At 44.4% G+C, this 25,316-nt stretch overlaps 1 protein-coding gene across 1 annotated transcript; it reads right to left on the bottom strand.

Annotated features, from left to right (window-relative positions):
• Nucleotides 1–1,967: 1,967 nt before the first annotated feature.
• On the bottom strand, nucleotides 1,968–24,524 carry aif1l (allograft inflammatory factor 1-like). Its single transcript, XM_012815949.3, has 6 exons — nucleotides 24,310–24,524; nucleotides 24,005–24,066; nucleotides 21,417–21,483; nucleotides 15,592–15,633; nucleotides 14,946–15,108; nucleotides 1,968–5,630 (listed from the first exon to the last, which is right to left on the bottom strand). The coding sequence occupies exons 1-6, from the start codon at nucleotides 24,332–24,334 to the stop codon at nucleotides 5,543–5,545; spliced, it is 447 nt and encodes a 148-aa protein (XP_012671403.1). The 5' UTR covers nucleotides 24,335–24,524; the 3' UTR covers nucleotides 1,968–5,542.
• Between the last annotated feature and the right edge of the window lie 792 nt (nucleotides 24,525–25,316).

Genomic DNA, 25,316 nt, shown 5'->3' on the forward strand with positions numbered 1-25,316 from the left:
ACACACACTCTCTCTCTCACACACACACTCCCCTTCTCTCTCACACACACTCACATATACACACACACACACTCTCTCTCTCTCACACACACATACACACACACACTCTCTCTCTCACACACAAACACACTCCCCTTCTCTCTCTCGCACACGCACACTCCCCCTCTCTTTCTGTCTGTCTCTCTCTCTTTCTTTCTTTATCTCTCTCTCTCACACACACACACACACACAGGAAATCAGTCGTCTTACAGGCTGTTCCCTCTGTTCCAGGATTTCAATCAAACACAAAGCAAAACAAAAGCTAGTTTTCTTTTAAGATCAAACGCATCTGTGATCCCAGCTTCAAATTTCTCAAGCTATATTAAGAACATAAAAAGAGAGGGACAGGGAGGGAGTCGATGTGTAAGAATAACAAAAATGGAGCCTTTAAGAAATGCATCCTCGGAAAAAATACACTTTTGCTGGCAGTACACATGACCTAATAGGTGCAGTCATGACTACAGGATGTGGGTCTGTTTTGATTAAACAAATAACTAACAAAAATCTGCCATGCAAGATGTAGGCCATAATAGTTTGTTCAGGCATCCTTTGATTGGATTCAAATGAAGACTGATGTTAGAGCTCATTAACACGCTTGTTAGTGTGCTTCCTCTATCGCTGGTCTGCCAGTTCTCTGGGGTAATGCTTAAGTGCCATTTGCTCCCCCCTGCGCTCTCTATCTCTCTCTCCACCCACAGCAAAAAGCCCTGCTTACCAGGCCCCTCTCTCAGGCTCAGCCTCCACTGAGATCTCTGACCCCACAGCTGCCTGGTTCTCTGTTGCAGCTGGACTGTAATAACACATCCTGTCCCTCTGGAGCCCGGGCCAGATCCGGGCCAAATCTGATCCGTGCTGAAGGCAGATCCATTGCTTTTAGGTCTGCCTTGAGCTCCTACTTCACCCTGTCTGTGAACTTCGGCAGCCAAGATGTTGCTCTGTGCTGCGTGCACTCATTCAGCAATGTGCTTCCACACACTAATGTGTTGAGCATGAGTAGGCACATAAAAATCCCATCTGAACACACACACACAAAAGAGTCTGCCAAATATCACATTCACTGACACACATCTTCACTCACCCGTGCTTTAATGACAGATTAAGGGGAGTAGGTGAATGCACTGTGAGCACCAGAGTCCTCATCCAAGCACATGTAGTTGTATGTAGAGCATGTGTAGGTTTATACAAACATTGCCACTGTTTGTGGTTCGTGTGCTAATTCGGCTGGGTGGCAATGCGCCCTCCTGAATAATATTCGCGCATGTATGAACATACTTAGGGAACGAGGGAGAGATGGAGGGAGGGAGAGAGAGGGACAGAGAAACTGGGTTAGCACCCTCAGTCCATCTGCTCATCCCTAACTGGTGGCCACCCCTGGGGGTAGGTAGCTCACTGCCCTCCTCCCTCATGGCATTTCTGATTTATTAATCGCCCCAATCGGTGTCTGCCCCCCTGGCTGTGCACGGAGTACTGCTGGAGGCCGCGCTTACTGCAGCCCTGCGGCATGCTGGGTTATTTTTAGCAGCTGGCAAACAAGCGGTTGACCCAGGAGTCCTAGTTCAGCCTTGAAGATGTAGATTTTTGTGTCAGATTGAGAGCTGGCGTGACAGAATGGTTATGAAGCGTAATCTGGATGCAAGGCTATAAAGGAAACCAATTGTGTAAAAAACTATGAGAAAAGGGCTTTTGGATCAAATATTTAGGGGAGAAAAAGGAACGTGTTAATATTTGATTCTCGGGGAGAAAAGAAAAGCACACACTGAAAGCTGTTCCTTGCAACTTGGCTGAATTAACACTCTTAAACTTAAACTAAAATGCAAAACCAAAAGACCATTCCAAAACCATCAGAATGACAAACATTAACTCTCCTGTCCGTTTCTCTCTCTCTCACACACACACACACACAGAAAAAATGAGTCATCACAAATGGCATCGGTGTAACAGTAAAACATTTTTACTTCCTTTGGTGCTTGCAAAAAAAACACAAACAAAACAAAAACTGTATTTTAATCTATTACACAGGTGATCAACATCCATCTAGAAATAACAATACAGGTCATGACAATATTAAAAATGGCATCACTAGTCACAAATGAAAATGCCAGAGGTTAATAAATGCAGCACTAATAAATTACTCATGTGCTTTAGCTGTAGCAGTATAGCTAACCTTATGCTTTAATGCTTCAACACGAGTGAGAAAGTCAAATGCAATTTCATACACACACAGACAAACACACACACACACACACACACACACAGAGGCACAGAGCAGAGCGACTGTTACACACACAAACCCTGCCTGACAGGTGTGTATTTCCCCCCCGTGGGCCTCATGAGTTAGAGGATGCAGAGCCGAGCTCCTGGAGGATCTGACCGGAGCAGAAGGTGGGAGAACAAGGGTCGGTCTCCAGGGCCTCTAGATCACCCTGCTGCGGGGATGGACTTCACGCGTATGTGAGAACACACATCCAGGAGCTCGGCTGGGCTCATGACTGGGCCCCACTGTGGTCGTTAGGAAAGGCGCCGACCCTGGACCAGACCTGGTGCGGCTCTACGCCGGATGTGTGCCAGATCTGGTCCAGACCTGTTCTACGGCACGCCATTATCCGGACCAGGAAATGAACGGAGTGAAACAGGAGTAAAAGTGAGACGAGGCAGAAACCCGTGAGACGGGAGAACTACACGAGGACGCCGAGAACGGAGCCGGATCGGTTCCTCAGTCAGCTGATACCTCGGCATGAACGTCTCACAACCTGATGGTGTTCTACTGGTAAGGGCGGTGCAGTACAGAACCCTGAATGGTTCTTTGGTGACGTCTCAACAGAGCACCAGAACAAGGTGAGAATGAAACGGTGTGTGAATGAAACGGATCAGGATGGCAGGGAGTGATGTTGAGAAATGCTCATCTGTCTGCAGTTGAACTTATAAACTTCACTGTGTATATAAAACAAAACCACCACCAAGACGATCAGCCAAAGGTAAGTCATGAAACTTACACTTAAGCAACCACAGTCAGTAAAGATACACATGTTCACACAAACATGCAGACCGAGTGTGTTACAAACCTGAAGAGAACACACACACACACACACACACACACACAAACACACCTATAGCGGCCAGACCACACCAGGAGGGACCGTAATCTACATGCTGAATGCTGAATGGCGAATCATAGAGGGTCAGGACTGACCCCTCCCTCTTCCCCTGGAGAGCTCCTGACCCCCCAGTCTCCTCCATTACTACTCTCACAGATAGGCACTTGGAAGGAGTGTGAGTTCAGACACAGAGGCCCAGGCTAGCCAGGCTAAGCAGCAGCAGACTGCACCTGAAGGTGTCTTAAAGGGGCTTAGTTAGCATTCAGTGGGGCTCCACATGAAGGAGTGAATGACAAGAGCTTTCTGTCCCAACTCCCACTTCTAAACTCCTAAAGGGACTCCTAAAGGGATCCAAAAGACAAGTTATGGAATCTTGAACCGCTTATCTAAAAGAGAACCTATGCATATTCTAAAAAAGAATCCTTAAGGGTTCTAAAAGGATGACTGGAAGAAGCGTTTTTTTTCATGCACCTCCACAACCAAATAAGATTCTGATGCAGTCTAACCTTCCTGTGTACAGAACACCAGAGTCGTCCTCTTGTGGCATAACTGGGGGATCTTGGACTTAGAACCCTGAGAACGGCTGCCCTGGTTCTGCACCAGATCAGGGCCAGATCTGTTCTACATTAAGGTTCTATATGGGAAACGAGGGCCTGGGGGTCAGGGGGCTAAGGTATGTTAAATATGGGCCTGGCCAGAGAGCAGTGGACGCGTGCGAGACGAGGGTAAGATCTCGGCCACATCTGCGTTCCATTGGTCCCTGAGTCACCTGCTAGCTTCCTGCAAGTTGCTCAGGATAAATGCATCTGTTAAACGTAAAACGTAAAAAGTAACGCTAATCTCGGTCACGACTCTGAAATCACCTCTCTGGGTAATCTGGTCGGACTGAAACCGTGAGGAATTAGCACGCTTACTGTAGGGGTCCCCGTTACCAACATGCAAATAGAAAAGTTCTCGTGTTCTTACTGTAAATGACTAAAATGACTACAAAATGTGCTTCAGTATTGGTGCTCGACTACCTGTGCTCTTATCATGTGGACACATAAACACACCAACTCAGGGATCAAACAGGGTACTTCACATGCTGAGGAAGACAGAAAACGGTAGCTGGAGATGAGAGGGTGAAAGAGAGGGAGGAGAGGAAGGAGAGAGGAAAGCCAAACTAAGCTGAGAGGAATGTGGCCTTTAGCAAGCCTCAAGTGTGTTTTTCTACTTCCCTTTTCCCCTCTCCTAAAGCATGCCAGCAGAAATAAGCAGCTCTGTTTGGCCCTTACCCTCCCTCCCGCCGTCACTCTCACTCTCTCTATTCCAAGAGCAGAGGCCCAGCAGGACACAGAGTGGCCCTCCTGCTGGGCCAGAGGAAGATTCACATCACAGGAGGACATAAGACGATTGTCTGGCTCACATACCCATGATGCATTTCTGCCTTGACAAAAAAAAAAAAAAAAACACTTGAATATCCCTATAGTCACCGTCACATCTCATGTTACCCTGACAACCTATACCAGCAAAAACCCTCACAGTACTATTATGGGTACACAAGACAATAGGAAAAGGACTTTCACCACACTTCTCTTCAAAGACTAGTCTACTTGACAATTAAAAAAAAAAATCCAGAGTTTGGAAAGAAACCGATATTAACCACTTTGCGCCAATTGCCATGGTGACAACCGTTGCACCGACATAATGGAATTAGAATTGTAGTTAACATCTGCCCCGATAAACCTTTATGACATCACACAAAGCAGAGCTCACATGATGGGATGACAACTTTAGCTTCTACAGTTACTGTGCTCTTCAGAGGTCTTCTTCCATATAACAAGCCTCTTCTGCATGGCAAACTGAACCAACCACGTGTGAATAACAACAATGATACAAATTATAAGAATTTAAGAAAACACCCTCCCATAACTTACAATTGTAAACCTCACAATCTTTACATTTATCTTATGAATCGGGTAAATGTTACTCTGCCCATACTTGGAAACTACACTTAAACACATTTTGTGTTACATTACTAAGAGCATTACTGTTGAAGGTAGCAGCCTCGCCAATCACAGATTCAATACTGGATCATCTTCTTAAAAACAACTCAATTACTCAAACGCTAATTAGAAACACCAGAATTTCCGTCACCTTTTTATATAAATATATACACGCAGTTTTTTCTTCATAAAAAAAAGCTACTTTGCGGCTTTATGTCTTCACAGCAAATATATAGATAGATTTTTTTCTTTCTTTTTGTGTTTGTGATTTTACATTATCCCTCTCTACCGAGCCACTGAGCTTCCTCTGGAGCAAAGGATGCTGGGTAAGGCTATGTACATGTAGCCCCGCCCCATTTAGGAGAGGCGGGGTTTGGGTGCAAGGGGGGTGGATCCAGATCAGGTAACCGATTCTCCTCTGGTCTACGGTAAGCTGGAGATGTCTCGTTTGGGGGGCGGTCCATTTGGTTTACCGCTAGCACCATTGGCCTTGTCCTCAAATATCATCACCCTGAGAGAGAGAGAAAGAGAGAGAGATTTTATTTATCTTCAGATATGAACTCACCCAGTGCTTGGGATCTGATGTTTCATCAAAATTCTGAAATATTATAAAATATTCTTTATGCTACATTCTATAACTATTCTAAAAGTGTGAATTGCCTATTAAACAGACATACATACAGACAGACAGACAGACAGACAGACAGACAGACAGACAGACAGACAGACAGACAGACAGACAGACAGACACACACACACACAGAGAGAACTGGTCTGGGCACTCAGGGAGTTTTGGCGACAGCCTGCAATGTCAGGTTGGCCTCCTGTGAGAGGCAGTGGAGGGGCTGCAGCTGAGATGAAAGTGCTGCTGGTCAGAGCTGAAGAGAACCAAACCAGACAGATCAGCTCGGCAACCCACTGAGTCAAACAAGAGGATTAGAGAGGGAGAACAGAAAGAGAGAGACAGCGCGAGAGGGAGAGAGAGAGAGGGGGAAAGTGACAGGGAGTGAAATATGAGAGCGAGATAGACTGACATTGTGTTCTGTGCTTTGTTTGTTCGTCAAACACATACAGTGATTAGGGATGAAACAGTTACGGGTAAAAACAATAATGGTCAATAAAGTGGGGGAAAGAAAGGTGAGCAGAAAAAAAGAAGAGCATGAGAGAAAGAGGGAAAAAGAAGGAGAGCGAGAAGGAGAGAGGGGGGGAGAGAGGGAGAGAGAGGGGGGGGGTATGTATGAGAGCTGACAGGTCTATTCAGAGCTGAAGTCTTGCTTTCCATTTCTGGTAAACCTCAGCAAAGCTCTGATAAGCCCTTAACAAGCAGTGATCATACGCACACTCACACACCACCAGCTTCTCACTAATCACACACACACAGACCTCTTATTTCACCACATACATACATACATACATACATACATACATACATACATACATACATAGATACATACATACATACATAGTACATACATACATACATTACATCCAACCATCCATACACACACACACACACATACATACATACATACATTACATCCAACCATCCATACACACACATACATACATACATACATACATACATACATACATACATACATACATACATACACACAAGCTGGACTAGGAGGATTTTGGTTCTCATGGTCTGAGAGTCATTCAGGTGTTTTTTTGGAAAAGCCCTAGTGTGCCTTTTAGTGAGGAATGGCTTCTGTCAGGCCTTTATGGTAGAGTGGCCAGATTGGTGGAGTGCTGCACTGATGGTTGTACTCCTGAAAGGTTCTCTCATCTCCACAAAGGAACTCTGGATCTACATCCCTAGTGAGCATTGGGTTCCTGTGCTCAGATCTAGGAAGACTGTTGGTGGTTCCAAATCTCTCATTTGAGAATGATGGAGGTTGCCTTGCTCTTGGGGACTTTCAATGCTGCAGAAATGTTTTTGTATCCTTCCCTATGTCCTATGAATTGAATTAGGCACAGGTGGTCACCAATCAAGTTGTAGATGCATCTAAAGGATCATTGATGCAGGATAGACCACAGCTCAACTGTAAGGGTCATAACTAAGGGTCTGGATATTTCAGTCTTTTAGTTTTACTGAATAAAAAAAACCCCCACAGTATTGTGTGTAGATTGACGAGAAAAAAAGACGACTCTGAAACAATAGCAAAATGGGAAAGGAAAGTGTGAAAGGGTCTGAAAACTTTCCGAATTAACTATACAACCGACTTTTCACTGCTTTCCTTATCCCAAACCATCCTGAAAAACTACATTGCCCAGAATTCCACTTCCATACCCCACAGCTTCTTGTTTTAGGTCCCAATTTTCTGAGTGAGCTGGGGCCAGCGCTGCAGGGTTCCTGCCTGAAGTTCAGGATTATCTACCAGAGAAAAGAGGTCACCGTTCTCGCCCAAGGAGCCTACACACACACACAGGGTAGCTTACACACAGACTGCATGAACGGTAGCTGGCACACTGCTAACCCTGTGCAGTGCTGAGAGAGTGACTGAGGACTGGACTGTAGAGAGAACTGCAGATAGACCAGAGTGTGATGCATTAGGCCCAGTGTGTGTGTGTGCTCACTACATTATACAAAGCATGCCTTTGCGCATGGCATGTGTACTGAGCCTTATTTGCAAATATGCCACGTGTGTGTGAAAGTGTGGGTGTATGTGAGAGCATTCCATCCGTTACATATGTACTGTGAGAATGTGCTGTGTGTGTATGTGAGGGTGTGTGTGTGTGTGTGTGTGCGTGCATGTGTGCATGTACCGTTGTGTTTAAAGCACATGAACTGATCAATATGTCAGATTCATGACTGGTGTCACGTAGACAACAAACAGTCATATGGGTCTGGCCTGTCTTTCCTCTGTATGCGTTGTTGTTGTGTGTGTGTGTGAGTGAGTGTGTGGGGGGGGGGGCATCAAGGTGGCTGTGTCGGTCTGGCTGTTTGTGTGTGTATGTGTGTATGTGGGTCAAATCAACAGATTTTTTAACAAAGTCCTGCCTGAGCGTCTCTGCGTTTAACTATAAACAAAAAACTGTTTTAAGGCATATACTACTATTATATACAGATTCTACCAGTAATTGAATGAGATGTTTGGTTCAAGGTACTTTATTTACTAATTAAAACATGACGATCCTCCTTGTGGGGGCCAGGGTTTGAAATGCTCCTAGAGTTCAATGTTTTCAGTCATGCTGATGTGACTCCCTGTCATTGTTGTTTTCTTCTCTCATTACAAAGTGATGAACTCTAGCTACTCCATCAGTCTAGAAAGAACCTATATTCTATGTCTAGTGAACTAGTTAATTTGTGCAACAACATGCTTAATGACGTAACTAGTGTGGCCTAGTGTGTGTGTGTGTGTGTGTGTGTGTGTAATTAGCTATAACTGACCCAACATACTGAGGGTAGCCTGCTAGACGTTGCCACCCAATCAGACATTGAATGTAACTGATGCACAGCTGCTGTGACCAGTCACTGCCAACTCCTCTCAACTGGGCCAAAAGGCAAAGGAAGGAAGAAAGAAAGAAAGAAAGAAAAAAAGAAAAAAAAGAGAGAGGAGAGAGAGAGAGAGAGAGAGAGAGAGAGAGAGAGAGGGAGGGAGGCAGAGTGTGTGTGTGTGTCAGAGAGGGAGGGATAGACAGAGAGAGACCAGAGGGACTGAAGGATAAAGAGAGAGAGATGAACAGACAGATGGGGAGGAGAGCCAGACAGAGCAGGTGAATGTGATGGGAAGATAGAGAAAACAAGCGAATGAACATGAGGGAAAAAGAGGAGCAAATGAGAGAGAGAGAAAGAAAGAAAGAAAGAAAGAAAGAAAGAAAGAAAGAGAGAGAGAGAGAGATAGATAGATAGATAGAGAGGTGTGGAGAGACAGACAAGGTGAAAGAGCTAATGAGAGGAACAGAGCAAATGGAAGCAAAGGAGAGAGAGAGAGAGAAACAGAGAGAAAGAGAAAGGTAGAGCGTAGAGTGTAAGAGAAAGAGAGGTCTGTTTTCTGTCCAATGTGAAAAAAAAAAAACCCTCTCCCCCTGGGAAAGAAAAACAGAAGAATAGAAAGCTGCTGAAGTTTCCCCTGCCAACCGACAGAGCGCACGCACACACACACACACACACACACACACACACACACGCACATTACCACACACGCATACATTACCACACACACACACTAATGCATACATTACCAACTGAAGAGAACGAGGGAGTTGGGGTGGGTGGGGAGAGAAAGAGAAGGAGGTGGAGAGAGTGCCAGTGTGTGAAAGCCAAGAGGAGGAGTGAGATAGGGTGATAGAGAAAAACTAATAGGAGGTAGAGAATTAGGAGAGTAGCTTTTAAAGGCAGAGCAGATTCCCGGCTTGTCTCTGTTACTTTCTTTCACCACTCTCTTATCTCCCTCTTCCCCTCCCTCCCTCCCTCCCTCGTTGTTCTCAGAGTCCAGTGAATAAGCCAGTGTGTCAGTGTGTATGTAGGCATGTCTGTGTCAGTGTGTGTGATGACTCTTGAAGTGGATAAGTGGACAGAGGAATGCAAGAGGAGGAGAAGGGGAACTTGGAGGGTAAGATAACAACTCAGCAATGTGTATGTGTGTTTGTCTTATGTGTGTGTGTGACTGTGTGTGTATGAAGTCATTGGCAGGTCTCTCAAAGTCACTGATAAGTGTGTGTGTGTGCGCGCAAAGTCAGAACGAGGTCAGTGTGAAGTCCAGAGAGAATTCACCATAAAGGAAAAAGAACAGAAAGCTGAGAACAGCGAACAGAAAGAATAGAACAACTAGAGTCAGTGGAAAAGAGGAGACACAGAGACACACACACACACACACACACACACACACACACACACGTCACAGCTTTCCCATACATCCAATGCTCACCACAAACCCAACGTACACTGCTAGAAATACACACCCGCATGAATGTAAACACAAAACACACACACACGCTGCAGGTTCACATATATTCACTGAAAATTGCTCACCAAAGTCTTCACCACATTTACCGAACACACACACACACACACACACACACAAGCCCTGTAAGGTAGAGAATCCCTCTGCATGACCTTCAATAGCTAGCATTGCTGCAGCACAGTCTGGGGATGTCCAGAACTGCCCAGTTCAGTCACCACTATGAATGATTGACATCTAAAGCCTCCAATCCTTCCATTAATTTCATAAGCCAGTAATCAGCTTTTGTTTTGGGAGTGTGTATGTGTGTGATATGCTTTGGAGGAAGTGCTTAGTAGATTTAAGGCTCAATTTGGAGTTGTTGGCAGATAACTTGACCACCCTCAGTGGTAATACACCCAAGCTGTGACAGAGCAGAGAAGTGAACACACACACAGTCAACTTAACATTCACTTCCATAGAAGTGAGGCAGGGATTGAGATGGAGAGAGAGAGTGTGTGTGTGTGTGTGTGTATGTATATGAGAGAAGAGGAAGAATAAAGACACATAGTTAGAGAGCGGGTAAAAGAAACTGCTCTTTTGCTCCAGTGATTAGAGTATGAAGGATTACAGGGGGATTTGTTCAGTTAAGGGGCCATGGAAATGACTGCGTTTGGAGAGTCCAAGCCACATGCTGCAGTGAGCACATGTTTGCAGTCAACACACACACAAACACACACACAGGATGATTTGCATGTTCATATGGTATCTGCAGGATGTCTGCAGTATGTTATTTAGCTTTCTAACAAACATCATGAACGTCTAAGCTCTGTGTGTGTGTGTGTCTGTGCATGCACGCATGTATGCAGTCTATTAAAGTTTCCAAAATCCCCATGCGCATGACGACACATTAAAGACAGACCTTCAGCATCACCCCTTCTAGATCCCCTAATAGAAATAGGGGGAAGATTTTAAATGAAACACCTTCAAGAGGCTCCACTGGAGGCCGTTCCCCTGACAATTATGCCCCACTGAAAAGGCAAAAAGAAAAAAACCTCAGCAAAGTCCAATCAGTGCACCCTTATTCTAGCGCATTCCTCTGCTTCCCAGCTATTTTAAAATGACTGAGAACCTCATTCTGACGAGAACTACAGATACAACCAAGCTTTTTTCATTTTGGAAATGAAATAGGTCACTTCCATGAGCGCTATCTACATACATACATACATACATACATACATACATACATACATACATACATACATACATAAATGACAAGACAGAGGCACTGGAACTACACAAGTGTGCTGCCATCTTATGTGTTGGACTGACCTTCTTTGGTGTGGGCTGCAGTGTAGTGTGTCTGGCTGACCTGACTGATACTGTGGCACTGCCAGATAACAAGCTGACCCTGCTGTCCTGAGTTGAGCTATGAGAAATCTACCACCAAACTAGAGCACCTTTATTTCAGCACAGCTAAGTGGGTCTCTCGCTGACTATATCCTCTCGCTCACACACACACACACTTTTTCACATTCTATCCATCTCTCTCTCACACACACTTTCACAATATATCCATCTTTCTCTCACACACACGATTTGATACCGATCTGAAAAAATGTGTGAATGGAATATGAAAAGAAATGGTTGATTTCTGCAATGGTTAAACATGGCTTCGTATTAAAGGCAATCCAATTATTACCAGTGCTCTCCATTAGATGTCGATCTCATTTACCTGCGACCGCATAGAGGACAACCTGTTGTTATATGTATGTTTTCACTGTTAAAGCAACTATACCCCTGTGTGCCTAAAAAAAAAAAGAATTTGGTAGACAAGCCCTTGGCCTTTTCTTTGGTGGTTTTCACGTTTTGTTTCCACGACTCTGCATTTTAAATATTAGTTTATATAAATGTATGTTCCTTTTAGAGCTTTTTAAATCTCTCTCCAAATATGGAAAGCTGCTAGTATTTCAAATAATTTCTATCAATACTGAATCAAAAGCTTGTGAATCATACTTGAATAACACTGAGGCGTCTGTGCCCATACCCAGCCCTACTCTGCACACACTTTGAAACTCGCCAACGCATGCTAATGTTTGTAACAAACACAAATAGGACACCTAGAATGACAACATCCTCAAATCAGTTTGACTGCTACCAGGATGTCATCCTGTGGGTATTTGGATGTAGGGTGGGCAACTAAATTTAACATAAATAGATAATGTCCAAATCCTACCCGTCTGCCACTGTTTATGCTGCAATAGCAACTTTGCAGCATGATCGTGCTTGACAAGCAATCAAAAACTGTCAAACTGTCCTGCTAAGCAACAGAAGCCGTAAAACTAAAGAAAGAAATGTTCAGCCAGGGAGAAAAACATTTTCGATTTTAGACCCATACCCATTTCAAGCATTCTGAGACTACAGAAATGCATTGTTTACTGTTGCTGGCGAGGTCGTTGTGAAACCATATTTCTTGCATAACCTATGCTGCAAGCCTACAACTAGGTTACACAAGGCTATCAGCATAGCAGTGGAACAAACCCTCTTTGTAGAAATAGAACAATTAGATTATCTTATCACCATGATGTGTCTGACAATCCAAATTAGATTTTCTAGGCATTGCCACAACCATGGACATGGAGAAGGCTTTAGAGGGCGGAGCTCAGACAGAAGCTTCATGGAGAATTAAATAATAATAATAATAAACTTTATTTGTATAGCACCTTTCATACAAAACAATGCAGCTCAAAGTGCTTTGCTTTTGAATGCGATTGGATAAAATCAATTTCTTTCCCACGCTGTCTAATGGGAGTAGGAAGTGGTCGGATTTTGTGACATGGATTAATCAATAAAATATACGTTAAGATTTAGTTCAGTGATTGATTTATTTCCTTTGGTCAAACACTAATGTCCTGTTTAAGGATACGTTAGATGTTCTGTATGAGCATTATTACTGGACATTTTAACCGGCCTTTAACTTTTTAAATATATTTTACCAGGCAAAAAATGGTAATTACCGGCTAACGGACACAATGACACAAACACACTGCATGATTATGAATGTACACACAGGAACGTGCGGGCAGACACTCGAAAACATGCATACACACAGACATATACACAGACACACACACACACTGCATCTGGTTTCCGCTCATCAATCAAAGAGGTTAGGGGACGGGTTATGTAACCATGGAGAGGCAGGAGTGACCATGTGGTGAACAGAGATGACACCATAATTCCACCCCCTGCGGAGGTGTAACAACAAAAACAAACTGGTCATGCGGTAGAGATGCTGACGCTCCACACACACACACACACACACACTCCCAAGGAGGAGAAAAGAACAGGTGTGAGAGCAGCAATTTGGCACAGACACGTACAACAGCTGTCCTTTCAACAGCCCCTGACACACACACTCTTTCTCTTTCAACAGTCCCTGACACACACACTCTTTCTCTTTGTCCATCACTCTCTCTCTCTCTCTCTCTCTCTCTCTCTCTCTCTCTCTCTCACAGAAAAGTGAGTGACACATGTTAGTGACAAGTTGGACGCATTTTTCCTAAAATTCACACACACACACACACACACACACACACACACATATGCAAATGGAATTTCCTCTAAATACCCAATGTGACTAGCCTGACGATGTCATACTCATAATTCTAGTCAGAATATGAGTCTGATACCGCTCCGTTGGACTGTGATTATGGGGCGTGTTTCAACCGAACCAGGAAAAAAATGCCTCTTCGCTCAATTAGATATATCTAGAACCAATCAGAGCAACGTAGTATGACCATAACGTAGACCATGGGGCCAGCTGATACATTAAACTTTTACCGGATCCCGTAGGAAGGACGGCAAAAACATCTTTTCGATCGACAAATGCCTTGATCGCGTTTCTCTGTTCCTCTTTCAAAATGAATGTGCTGTCAATGTCTTCTAAAACAGACTCGAATTTCCACATTTCAGCTCTCCAACGGCAGCCATGTTTGTTGAAAACGAATTCACCCCAAAAGCTCTTTGGTGACGTGGTTGATTACGTTAGGGTTGATCATCTGTCCATCATCGTATAAAGCCCGCCCTGACAATTTGATTGGTCTATCTATCTCCTCACAGATTTTTGTGAGGAGATCATTTCTCCCCAACGGAGCGACACCAGACCGAACTTCCCGACCAAAAAATGTGTGGGCGTGGCTAAGTTCGTCTGGCATCCAGGCTACAATGTGACATCAATCCCTCCCCCTTTCAAAAAAGCACTGGACGCACAAAGTAGCACAAATATGCACACGCACCTTATTCCACCTCATACTGAAAGCCATTTATTCATAGCTGTTTTACTCTGATGGTGTCGTGTGGGAATGGACGCTAAATGGTTAAGTTGAATCGTTATTCTATCCCCCTGACGATTATTTTCCTAGTTGCTTTGCTAGCTAAGGTTTAAATGGCAGAGTTCCCTTTGCATGAAATGATAGCTCTATTAATTAACTTTTTTAACTTTAAAATTATAATTGGAAAAGGCAGAAATGCTCAGGGTGACTGTGCAGCTTCATTGGTCGAATCCACAAATACATAAGTTTAACTTAACTAGCAGCTAATTAGTTCATATTAACACACCCTAGCAACTGCCAACTGTTAAGAAGGTTCCATAAGACAGAGACAGCCAGGACAGTTGACAGCTAGCAAAGTCTCTGAGGCTAGGTTAACTGGGCTGAGAGATCGCAGAGGTTTGTGCTCCGTAGCATCCCGTTAAATACAGGCAGCTGGGAAATCACAACACCCGTGACCTTACCGTTATGGAGCGGGGACGAAAACCTATCCCGTGGTGATTTCACCCAATACAGTAATGGGTTTTGTATGTGAAAGGCTTTACTCTCTCTCTCTCTTACTTACACTCTCTCTCACACACACACACACACACACACACAAACACTCACAGTTTGAGCACGGCTGATCTCTTGCCCAGCATCATTTTGACGAAGTCGCGGTAGTTGATGGTCTCGCTGCTGCCTCCCGTTACCTCGGAGATCATCTTCTTCATCTCCAGGTGCGTCTTCGGCACGCCCAACTTCTCCATCATGCGCTTCAGACCCATCATGTCTTTAATACACACACACACACACACACACACAGTCACTCCAGCTTATACTGCATACACCATCCCAGCAACATTCAGTAACTGCCTGACATACATGCGCACACAGCGGTCCTCAGCCCATGTTAAAACAATGAAAGAAAGAAAAGTATTTCACGGATGTTTCACTACCCAACTGGGCCAAAAGCTGCAAACAGACACGTGTGTGTACGCCTCACACCTGTTGAAAATGAGGCTGGAGTATCACTTTCACAGTGGGAGGCCCACACACACGGACACATACACACCCCACTCGATACGCAGAGCATAGTCTTAACTACAGTTAGGAGGGGATAGTGCAGAAAGACATACACAAAGACAGGGACGTCTCTCACACACACGTACAGCACAGTAGAGTCTTAATTATACTTAAGAGGGGATAAGTATCACAATACAAGTGGACATGCTTGCTACACAATACAGACACACACACACAGTCCGAAACTCACCAATGTCTCCTTGGTCGTTAAGGTCAAACTCTGCATATTTATCTGGAAAAGAAAAAAACATCAATGTTTTAAGACCTGGAAAAACAGAGTGGCTTAATGAGTTAACTGGGCTTCTCTCTCTCTCTCTCTCTCACACACACACACACACACACACACACACACACACACACACACACACACACACACACACACACACACACACACACACACACACACACACACACACACACACACACACACACACACACACCTGTCAGTGGCAGGTGTGTGTGTGTGGTAGACCAAGGTCATTTAGAGGTCAGCTGAGGTGGTGGAGAGTGAAGAGGATGGAAGGGAGAGAGACGGGGTGATAGGGTGGAGAAGAGAGAGGGATAAAGAGGTAGGGGGATAGAGAGAGATACAGAGCGAGGGAGAGAAAGAGAGAGCTAGAGAGATTGAGGTCAGAAGGAGAAGAAAAGAGATGGGGTGATGTGGTGGCAAAGAGATACAGAGAGAGAGCCAGAGGAAGATATAGGGATGGGAAGAGGTAGAGAGAAAGGAGCATGGAGATACAGAAAGAGACATAACCAGTATAGTGGAGATGCTGATACCTCTGGTCTGCTTCTGCTTCTCCTTTCTTCTCCCTTTCTCTCTCCCTCCCTCATCCTTTCTTCCATCTCTGTAGATCTCTCTCTTTATTGATTCAGTTTCTGCTTAAATACCTTACCATGATTTTTTCCCTTTAAATAATCACTCTATTTCATGGTAGCCAATCAGAGGTAGCACGCTACAAGAGAATGTCAAATAATGACAGAATGTAAAACGACACACACACACACACACACACACACACACACACAGTTCTGCTGTATTACAGTAGGGTATACATCTACTGTAAGAGCAGTACTGTTCTCTCCATCACCCCCTCTCTCCATTCCTCACCCTCTCTCTTTCTCTCAATTCCTCTCCTTCCATCCCTTTGTTTCCCTCTCTTTCTCCCTCCATTCCTCCCCCACTCTCTTTCTCTCCCCCTCTTTTTCGCTCCCTCCATCCTTTTGTTTCTCTCTCTTTCTCTCCCCCTCTATCTCTCAGCACTGAATGGATCTTTGGTTACAAAAGTGGTTCTGTTGTTCGGGGGGCCTTGAGTTCCCCAACTATGGCGTGTGTGTGTGTGTGTGTGTGTGTGTGTTTGTGTGTGTGACAGAGACAATTGCGCCCAGTGACATTCCAGACCCCTCCAATCCCTTCCCTTCAGGGACAACAAGGGCCTGTGTATGTGAGAGAGAGACAGAGAGGGAGGGGGAGAGAGAGAGAGAGAGACAGTGTGTGTTTTTTTTTGCTAGTCTCCAGCATGGATGGTGCCTCTCCATTTGAAAAGCTCAAGAGGATGCCACCCATTATATCATTTTCTGCCTTAACTCACCTTTCCTCTCACACACGGTCTGTGGCAAACAGTTTTATGGAACTTGGCCTGTACTAGATCTCTTCTGAATTCCGACCAATCCAAGCCAGATAAGTAAACATGCAACTAGTGTTTATTCTGACTGTCCTGTTAGTCCCGTCTCTACACACACACACACACACACACACACAGTCTCTTAGTCCCGTCTCTACACACACAGTCTCTTAGTCCTGTTAGTCCCGTCTCTACACACACAGTCTCTTAGTCCCGTCTCTACACACACACACACACACACACACACAGTTGCTTAGTCCCGTCTACACACACACACACAGTCTCTTAGTCCCGTCTCTTAGAGGCTACAATACAAACACTGGTATTTAGCTTTCTGTTGGGTCTGATCATTCACACAGCTGTTACAAGGACGAATCCGGTGACCGATTGGTGTGCTCCGCCATCTTGCACCGCTCCCATTACTGCGGTGGCAAGTCGTGGAGACTCAGTCTGACAGTGACAGCAGCAGCATGGGTATTTGGATTGACGACGTTAGACAGCTGCCCCCAGTTACTGATATAGGTACATTATAGAAACGTGCACATATTGCATGACGACGCCACCACAGTAAGGTGACTTGTTTATGTCCAGAACTTCGCCAGGTCAGTCTGTAGTGGACTGTCCTCCTTCAGACACTTCTAAGGAGCTGTTCTCCTATGCCTTTTTTTCAGCTCAAACTCCATCTGCAGTGTTGGCCCTGATGACCATCCAACCTAAACCACAAGACAGAAAACATCCACCTGGACTCAAGCATCAAACACACACATGCACAAATGTACGCACACACTATTCCCACTATTACTTATGTATGTATACTCTCTTTCTTTCTTTCTCACTAAAGACTAGGGATGGGTATCGTTTGGTTTTTATCCGATACATAACCGATACTTTTAAAACGATACCGGTGCCTAAACGGTGCCGGAACCGATACTTTTATAAAAAATTTAAAAAAAATGACGATTGACGACATTAAAAAAAGGCTTTTTTTTATTGCCAAGGCAATAGTACAAAGTACAAAACACTTGGCTTCAAACTACAGCTTCAAAAATTTTAACTTCAAACTATGAATATTATATCAACTGTAAACAACAGTTTATAGTATACTTAAATAAATATAAATAAATACAAAAAACAGCTTCAAACTTCTTGCCTTTGGAGTCAAAAATGTATTATTTTGTTTGCATTTATTTCATGAAATTTCACCATTTTATGATTTGTTTATACCTATCTTTTCTATCTTGTTTATAGTTAATCTTGTTACTTGAACACACTGAGTACGAGAAAATGTGTACTGCCCCTTTAAGAGACTACCGTAGGCTAAGTGTAGCTGTCATCATACTTTTCAGTCTTCGGTTGCTGATCTGCCGTTGACTCTTGCATTCTCTCCCCTCTTTTCACGCAATTGTTTTGTTGCATTTGCTGCACGTCGCGATGTTTGAATATTTTTGTGCGAAATACAGCCACACTTTTGACCGTTTACCTTTCGGTATTTTCTCTGTTAAAAGGTTGTTGGCTAGTTCTGTTTGTGCTTGCTCTGTGAAATGCTGCATGCTCTTCACTGTCATAAGACTGTTGCTATGAAAACACCAATGAGCGTGAGCGACACAGGACAAAGTTTACATTGGAAGCTGGGGCAGTTTTACATGTGCCCCGCGGAATCTGCCTAGCAACCGTTTTCAATTGGCTCAGGCACCGAAATGAAGCATCGAATTCTGCGTTGCATTTCGGTCCGGGTAGGTACCGGTTGTATTGGAACCGGTTCTCGGTACCCAACCCTACTAAAGACGGAGACCGTTTGCTTTCTCTCTCACTAAGGACAGGGACAGTTTGTCTTCTCTTTGAGGTTTTTCACGTTCATACAATTACAAATCAGAACAAAACACCTCTTTCTGCAGCTCATGTTTTCATTCCTTCTTCGTTTCATGTCCTCAGCAAATCATTTATTCTTTCCTCCACTCCAGAACTTTCCTTCTTCCCTCCCTCTCTATCTCTCTCTCTCCATGTTCCTCTCTCTCTCCCTCCCCCTCTCATTCTCTCCCTCCCTCTCTCTCCCCCTCATTCTCTCCATGTCCCTCTCTCTCCCCCTCATTCTCTCCATGTCCCTCTCCCTCCCTCTGTGCATGCTGTGGTCCATCTCGGGAAACCTCATACAAAAACAAGTAAGCATTCCTCCACACACACACACACACACACACACACACAGTCCCATACAGGGAAGCTCAACTTCATCACCCAGCAGGAAGGAAGCATTAGAGTCTAAGGTGAGGGGTGTAAGGGCAAGCAGAAGAACAGGAAATACAGGCCCTCAGAAGCCCTGGGCCCCCAGTGGTCAGTGTGTGTCTGTGTGTGTGAGAAGAGTGAATCTTAAAGATTGTTTGTTTGTCTATCTATCTATCTATCTATCTATCTATCTATCTATCTATCTATCTATCTATATATAGGTCAATGACCTTGTGTGTGAGTGTGTGTCTTCCTATCCTACATACACATACCCTGGCTCCCAGACTGCAAAACACACACACATTAATTTACACACATGTATTCACAAAACTGGGAAGTATCTCTGTATACACACGTGTGTGTGTGTTTATACCACACACACACACACACACTTTCCATACACATTCCTTACACACACACACACTTCCCGTGTCTCTCATATACAATGCAATAACTTTCTTTGGCTTATACCAATCGCACGCACGCAAACACACACACGCAAACACACACACACACACACACACACACACACACACACACACACACACACACACAGCTCTGAGTGGGGTTAGTAATAACAGTGGTATCTGCAGGGGAAATCATAAGTTAAGCACTGGGAGTCGTCTGTGAGATCTTGGTCTTAGCATTTAGCTTGGCTGTCTGAATTACTCACACACACACACACACACACACACACACACTTCTTACTCTCTATTTACCTCGTCTTAAGCCACATGTTCTCCCCTATGGCCTCACACACACACACACACACACAGGCCTGGGAGCCACCAGTGGTGAGGCAGAGAGGTCTGGAACATTCCTCTGTTGCCACTGCGGAGAAGGCTTCTCTTCGGACACATGAATCACAACACTGACACACACACACACACACACACAAACCCCCAAAACGGTCTAAAACAGAAAACAACGCAATCACACACATTCATAACCCATACACACTAGGATAGAGCTATCTGGTAAACAGATCCACACTCACACAGCCTACACAAGAGATAGGTCATTCACAGGTGCCACAATCTGTGTGCCAAGATTGTATGCAAAAACATACAACTCACATTACAACATTCTCACACACTCACATGGGTATAGGGTTGTCTGGGAAAACCACCACCACACACACCTGCACAAGAGCCTAGAGACCAGACAATGTTTGTATACACAGTCATGCATTCCTACAAGCACCCAAGAAAAACACACACACACACACACACACACACACACCCTCACTAATTCTGGGACCACTCATACACACATCCTAGTTCTGCCTCTGAACGAGCATCTAAAGCAGGAAGTGTGCTAATAGAGATGTTCTCTAAAGATACACAACAGTCCACACACACACCGCTGCTACCAATCTAAGAATGAATCTGGCTCACAGACCTAATACATGCCCAATGAGGGGTAAGGTCTCACTGATACCTCGAGACAGAAGGACAATGACTATGGTATATTGTATCCCGTCTACATGGTATAGAAAGTGGTATACTGGGTGGTATGTAAAGTGGTATGGCAATGCCAGGGTTTGGCAAGGAGAAAGAACAGGGAACGGTCGGGAGGGCAGTTTGTCCTCAGAATCAGAACTTCATTTCAGAGCCGCGGGCTCAGCTGTGATGCAGCCAGCTGTGTCATATTTGGACCAGCTGCAGGCCGGGTGAGGCCAGTGGACTGGTGACATGTTTGTGAGCGGATCACCCCAGTGGCTTAGATACACACACATTGGCCAAACTCTGGGAGCCAGTGGCTTAGACACACACACATACTGGCCAAACTCTGGGAGCCAGTGGCTTAGACACACACACACACTGGCCCAACTAGGAGCCAGTGGCTTAGACACACACACACACACACACACACACTGGCCCAACTAGGAGCCAGGCCAGGACGCTCCTATGTCCTACAGTCTCACCAATTTTTTTTCTCCAATATACATCTTGGTGTTACTGGTAATCTTTCACCGTCTCTGCAACCTAAGTGGCCACAAACACTGCAGAACTGCTGTGGTAAAAACCCCACAACCACACACACACACACACACACACACACACACACACTCAACCACAAACACCCACAGCTTGAGAAGCCACGGAAAGACTAGAGCAGCTCTGTGCGCGCACACACACACACAGTCTGAGTGACCAGTCCTGCTTACTTTTAAAGGAGTCCAGTTTCTCAGCAAGATCCTCTTCATCTCGGTACTTCTGATCTTCCATATACTCCTTGAGTCAAAAAGTGGGAGAAAAAGAGAGACAGAGAAAGAGCGCGAGAGAGCGACAGAAAGAAAGAGAAAAAGATGAGGGATAAAGAGAAAGAGGGAGAAGAGGAGAAAGAAACACAAACACAGATCAGATTCCCAGTCATCCAGTCCCATAAGACAAAACCTAGAGAACAGCACAGCTTGGATAACAAACCCTCAGTGTGTGTGACCCAAAATGTGTGTGTGTGTTTTAACTGTAGAGGAAGCTGTGTGGTTCACTGACTGTTATCCTCTGCACTGTTCTCAGTCATTTGGGCAGATTCATATATTTATAACATGCTCCCCGACTGATGACCCAAGACTAAAGAAAGCTGCTTCTGTGGACAGACATTAACGCTGTCTGTGTGTGTGTGTGTGTGTGTGTGTGTGTGTGTGTCACTAAGGCTAGGATGTGTGAATATATACAGTGTGTATTTTGTGTTTACATTTCTGAATGAAAAAACAGAGATGGTGTATATATAGATGTTTTAATCACAGCTGATATGGAAGTCTGACAATCAGTACTAAATGTGGATGACTGTGTGTGTGTGTGTGTGTGTGTGTGTGTGTGTGTGCAAAAGAAATGTGCTGGAAAAAGTCATGCTGAGCATGACAGAGCGAAAAGTGTATCACAAATGTCCTGTGTGTATGCATATCTGTTTGTGTTTGTGTGTGAGATAGAGAGAGAGGTGTGCAGGATATGAGTGAGTTTTTGTCAAAATGATGATTTAACACACACTAGGCACAGACCCAGCTGAGTATTATGATGACTGTTGCGGAGCCAAAGCCGTGTTTGAAATGGAAAAGGGTTCAATAGACACAGTCTGTCTGGGCGCAGGCAGTTCAGGACCGATAACTGGCCATCAATGCTACCATGCTGGGGGCTTACACCACACAGGAGACACATTGCACACCAAAACATCTGTGTGTGTGTGTGTGTTAGTCATAGAGAGGTTTTGTCATTTAAGTGCAAGACAATAGTGGCACCTAACACTATATGTATACATGCGAGACAGCAATCAAACAATATGGTTCACATCATATTTCCATTCATACACGACCAAGGTGAATATGTCAGTGTCTAAACCAATGGCTTGTCTTAGGTAATTTGCCCGTTTTACCAATGTTCATTTAGAGTGTGAGGTGTCCTATTCAGGCGTGTGGTTGACTGTGTGAAGGGGGAGTATGGAATAAGCTAGAGTGTTTGTGCTAGCCTGTAAGGGAATGTGCTGACATAACCTTCACGAGTGTTTTTGTGGTCATCTATGCCTGAAGGAAAGGGTACAGTAAGACCTGACTCATCACTGAAACACACGGCACGAGATGGCCAACTAGTGAGATTAAGGCAGTGTTGACACGGTTGTCTTGGTCGGCGAGACGGGAAAAGGGGGCTGATAATACTGTCGCCGATATTCACGCCTACTTTCGGCTATAAGAGTGACGCCAGCGCGTAGTCAGAGATGACCATGACCGCGAGAGATAGGAAGGAAAGCGACCCTCTGAATCACCAAGTCAACACCGCTGATTTCAAACGTGAAAACACAAGGGTTTAAAATCATATCCAAGTTGTAAGCCCTTTCGCATTTCATACCCATTATAATTACTCCTTCCAGCTAAATGCAGCTAGTAGCATTATGCCGTTGAGTTAGCCAGCTTATGTCGGTTGAATGCACTGATGAGGCGCACCCTTGCCATCAGCAGCTCAATCCCACCAGTTCTCCCGCCGAGACCCGGCACGACAACCTGAATAACTCCGGCAACAGTACTGAGAGCAAAGCAAACCTATCTGACAGCTTGCTAGAGAAACCCAAGAAAGGAGAGAAAGACAGAAACAGAGAAGGGACTGTGGGAACCGTTGCGAAGGCTCAAATGCCATAGCTGCTCTGGTTCACCGTCGCAGACGCGACACAATGGGCGCATTCATTCCGCTATCGAGACACCTGCTTCCCGTCTGAGCGCAAGAGGGTTGCAGGCTCAAGGGTGAAGACGGGGCCCCTGCTCGATTCAGAAGCATTATTTTCAGTTTATATACTGGCTAATTGTGCTTTATAAAAGGTCAGAACGCAGAGTATGAGCCATTGACAAAGGTTTCCGTTGGGAGGTCGTGCAAGGGAGGATCCTTAGCACATGCTGTACCCCCCACCCAACACCACAGCTGGGACTGACATAAAAGCAACAAGTGGCTTTCCTTAGGGGGAGAAGCCGGCGGGGTAATTTATGTCAAGTGGCCATCTAAGTAGAATTAATCGACAAACTGACAGAATCATATTTTACAACACATTCAAATTTGTCTTACGACTCATAACAAGCCATGCAGCTTTTCCTCTCTTTTAAAACGTTTAATTGTGCCCTTATTTTCAAAGGATTAATGGGTTTATATCGACGAGTTCAAGGCCAAGTGTGCTGAATTGCATTAACGTTAATACGAGACACCAATACGAGAAAACCGGCGGCACAATGTGGTAAGGATAGACACACAGAATGGCAGTCGAAGAATATCCCACCTTATTTATTTCCTCCAGTCTGTCCCTTTGTTGGGCTTTCAGTACTCCAAAGGTTTTTCCTCCTGCAGACATTACAAATCTTATTTAAATATTCGAAATTTCACATTGCACTGAGGCTAGCTTTACCTATATTTGCTAACAGAGGCTAGCAGGTTTGATAAGAACCTCTCCAGCAGTGTTAGCCAACATCACAGCACTAGCATTCCAGTTGATAACGTTAGGTGACCAGCCTAGCTGTTCGAGGTATCTAACTAAAAATGTACCGTTTAAACAACGTTTTAAATAGCAAAATTTGGTAATTTTACCTTGAGTATTCTGATTCGAAGGCATCGTGGCAGAAAGAGAGGTTTCTTGGCGTTAAGAGCTGGGACAAAACGCAGAACCTGCGTGTCTGTGAGCGCGGTTGTCCTCACTGTAGATCTGAACCAGGGAACTCACACTAGCGTAGGTCAAGGCGAGCGGAGCGGTACCCTAGTGATGCGCTCCTGGCTCGCAAGGAATGCCACCGACCCTCGGGCTCCATCAAGTGGACAAACGTGTAATCATTTTGGGGAGCTCACACGCATGTCAGTCTTTTTGTTTTAGTTTTAGTCATGTTTAATTTGTTTTATTTACGGGTGCACATTTCCCCAAAACAGCAATTGTCTAATTAGTTAATTTGTTTTAGGCATACTGTATAAATATAATTATAGTTTTGGTGTTGTTATTATTATTATTATTATAATTAATTTAATAGTAATTGATTGATTGATTTTAAAATGTCTTTCATTATGCTATTACTTAATTTTCTCATTCTTGTTTTCACTGCTTGTGGAAAAGTCGCTTTGGACAAAAGCGTCTGCTAAATACCTTAACTATAACTACATATTTTTAGTATTGTAATGACACACAGGAGGAACCTAACTGACACGCTAGGCAGGGGAAATACAGAATTAATTGACACAACACATAACTAATGATGGACAATCACACATTCTCTACCGGACACAAAAGGGATACACACCCTGAACGATAACAGACTTGTCACCCACAACAGTCCACTATCACCCAGGCACCCCCAACACGAAACAATATTGTTGGGACTCTATAATCTAAATAAATATAGTAAGATCACACAAATTGATGTACACATCCCCCTACAATAGACAACGTAGAGACATGATCAATCACCATATCCTTTCAGAGTTTGTAAACACAACTACCAAGTGACAACGCTGAAGTTAGCTCAACATTCGCTGCATGCAGCATGGTGGAGTTGGTCTATAACTAGAAAAGTAATTACCGTAAAAGCAGGCAAAACCTTGCAAATACC

The sequence above is a fragment of the Clupea harengus genome, chromosome 12 (assembly GCF_900700415.2).
Source record: "Clupea harengus chromosome 12, Ch_v2.0.2, whole genome shotgun sequence".
Lineage (NCBI taxonomy): Eukaryota > Metazoa > Chordata > Actinopteri > Clupeiformes > Clupeidae > Clupea > Clupea harengus.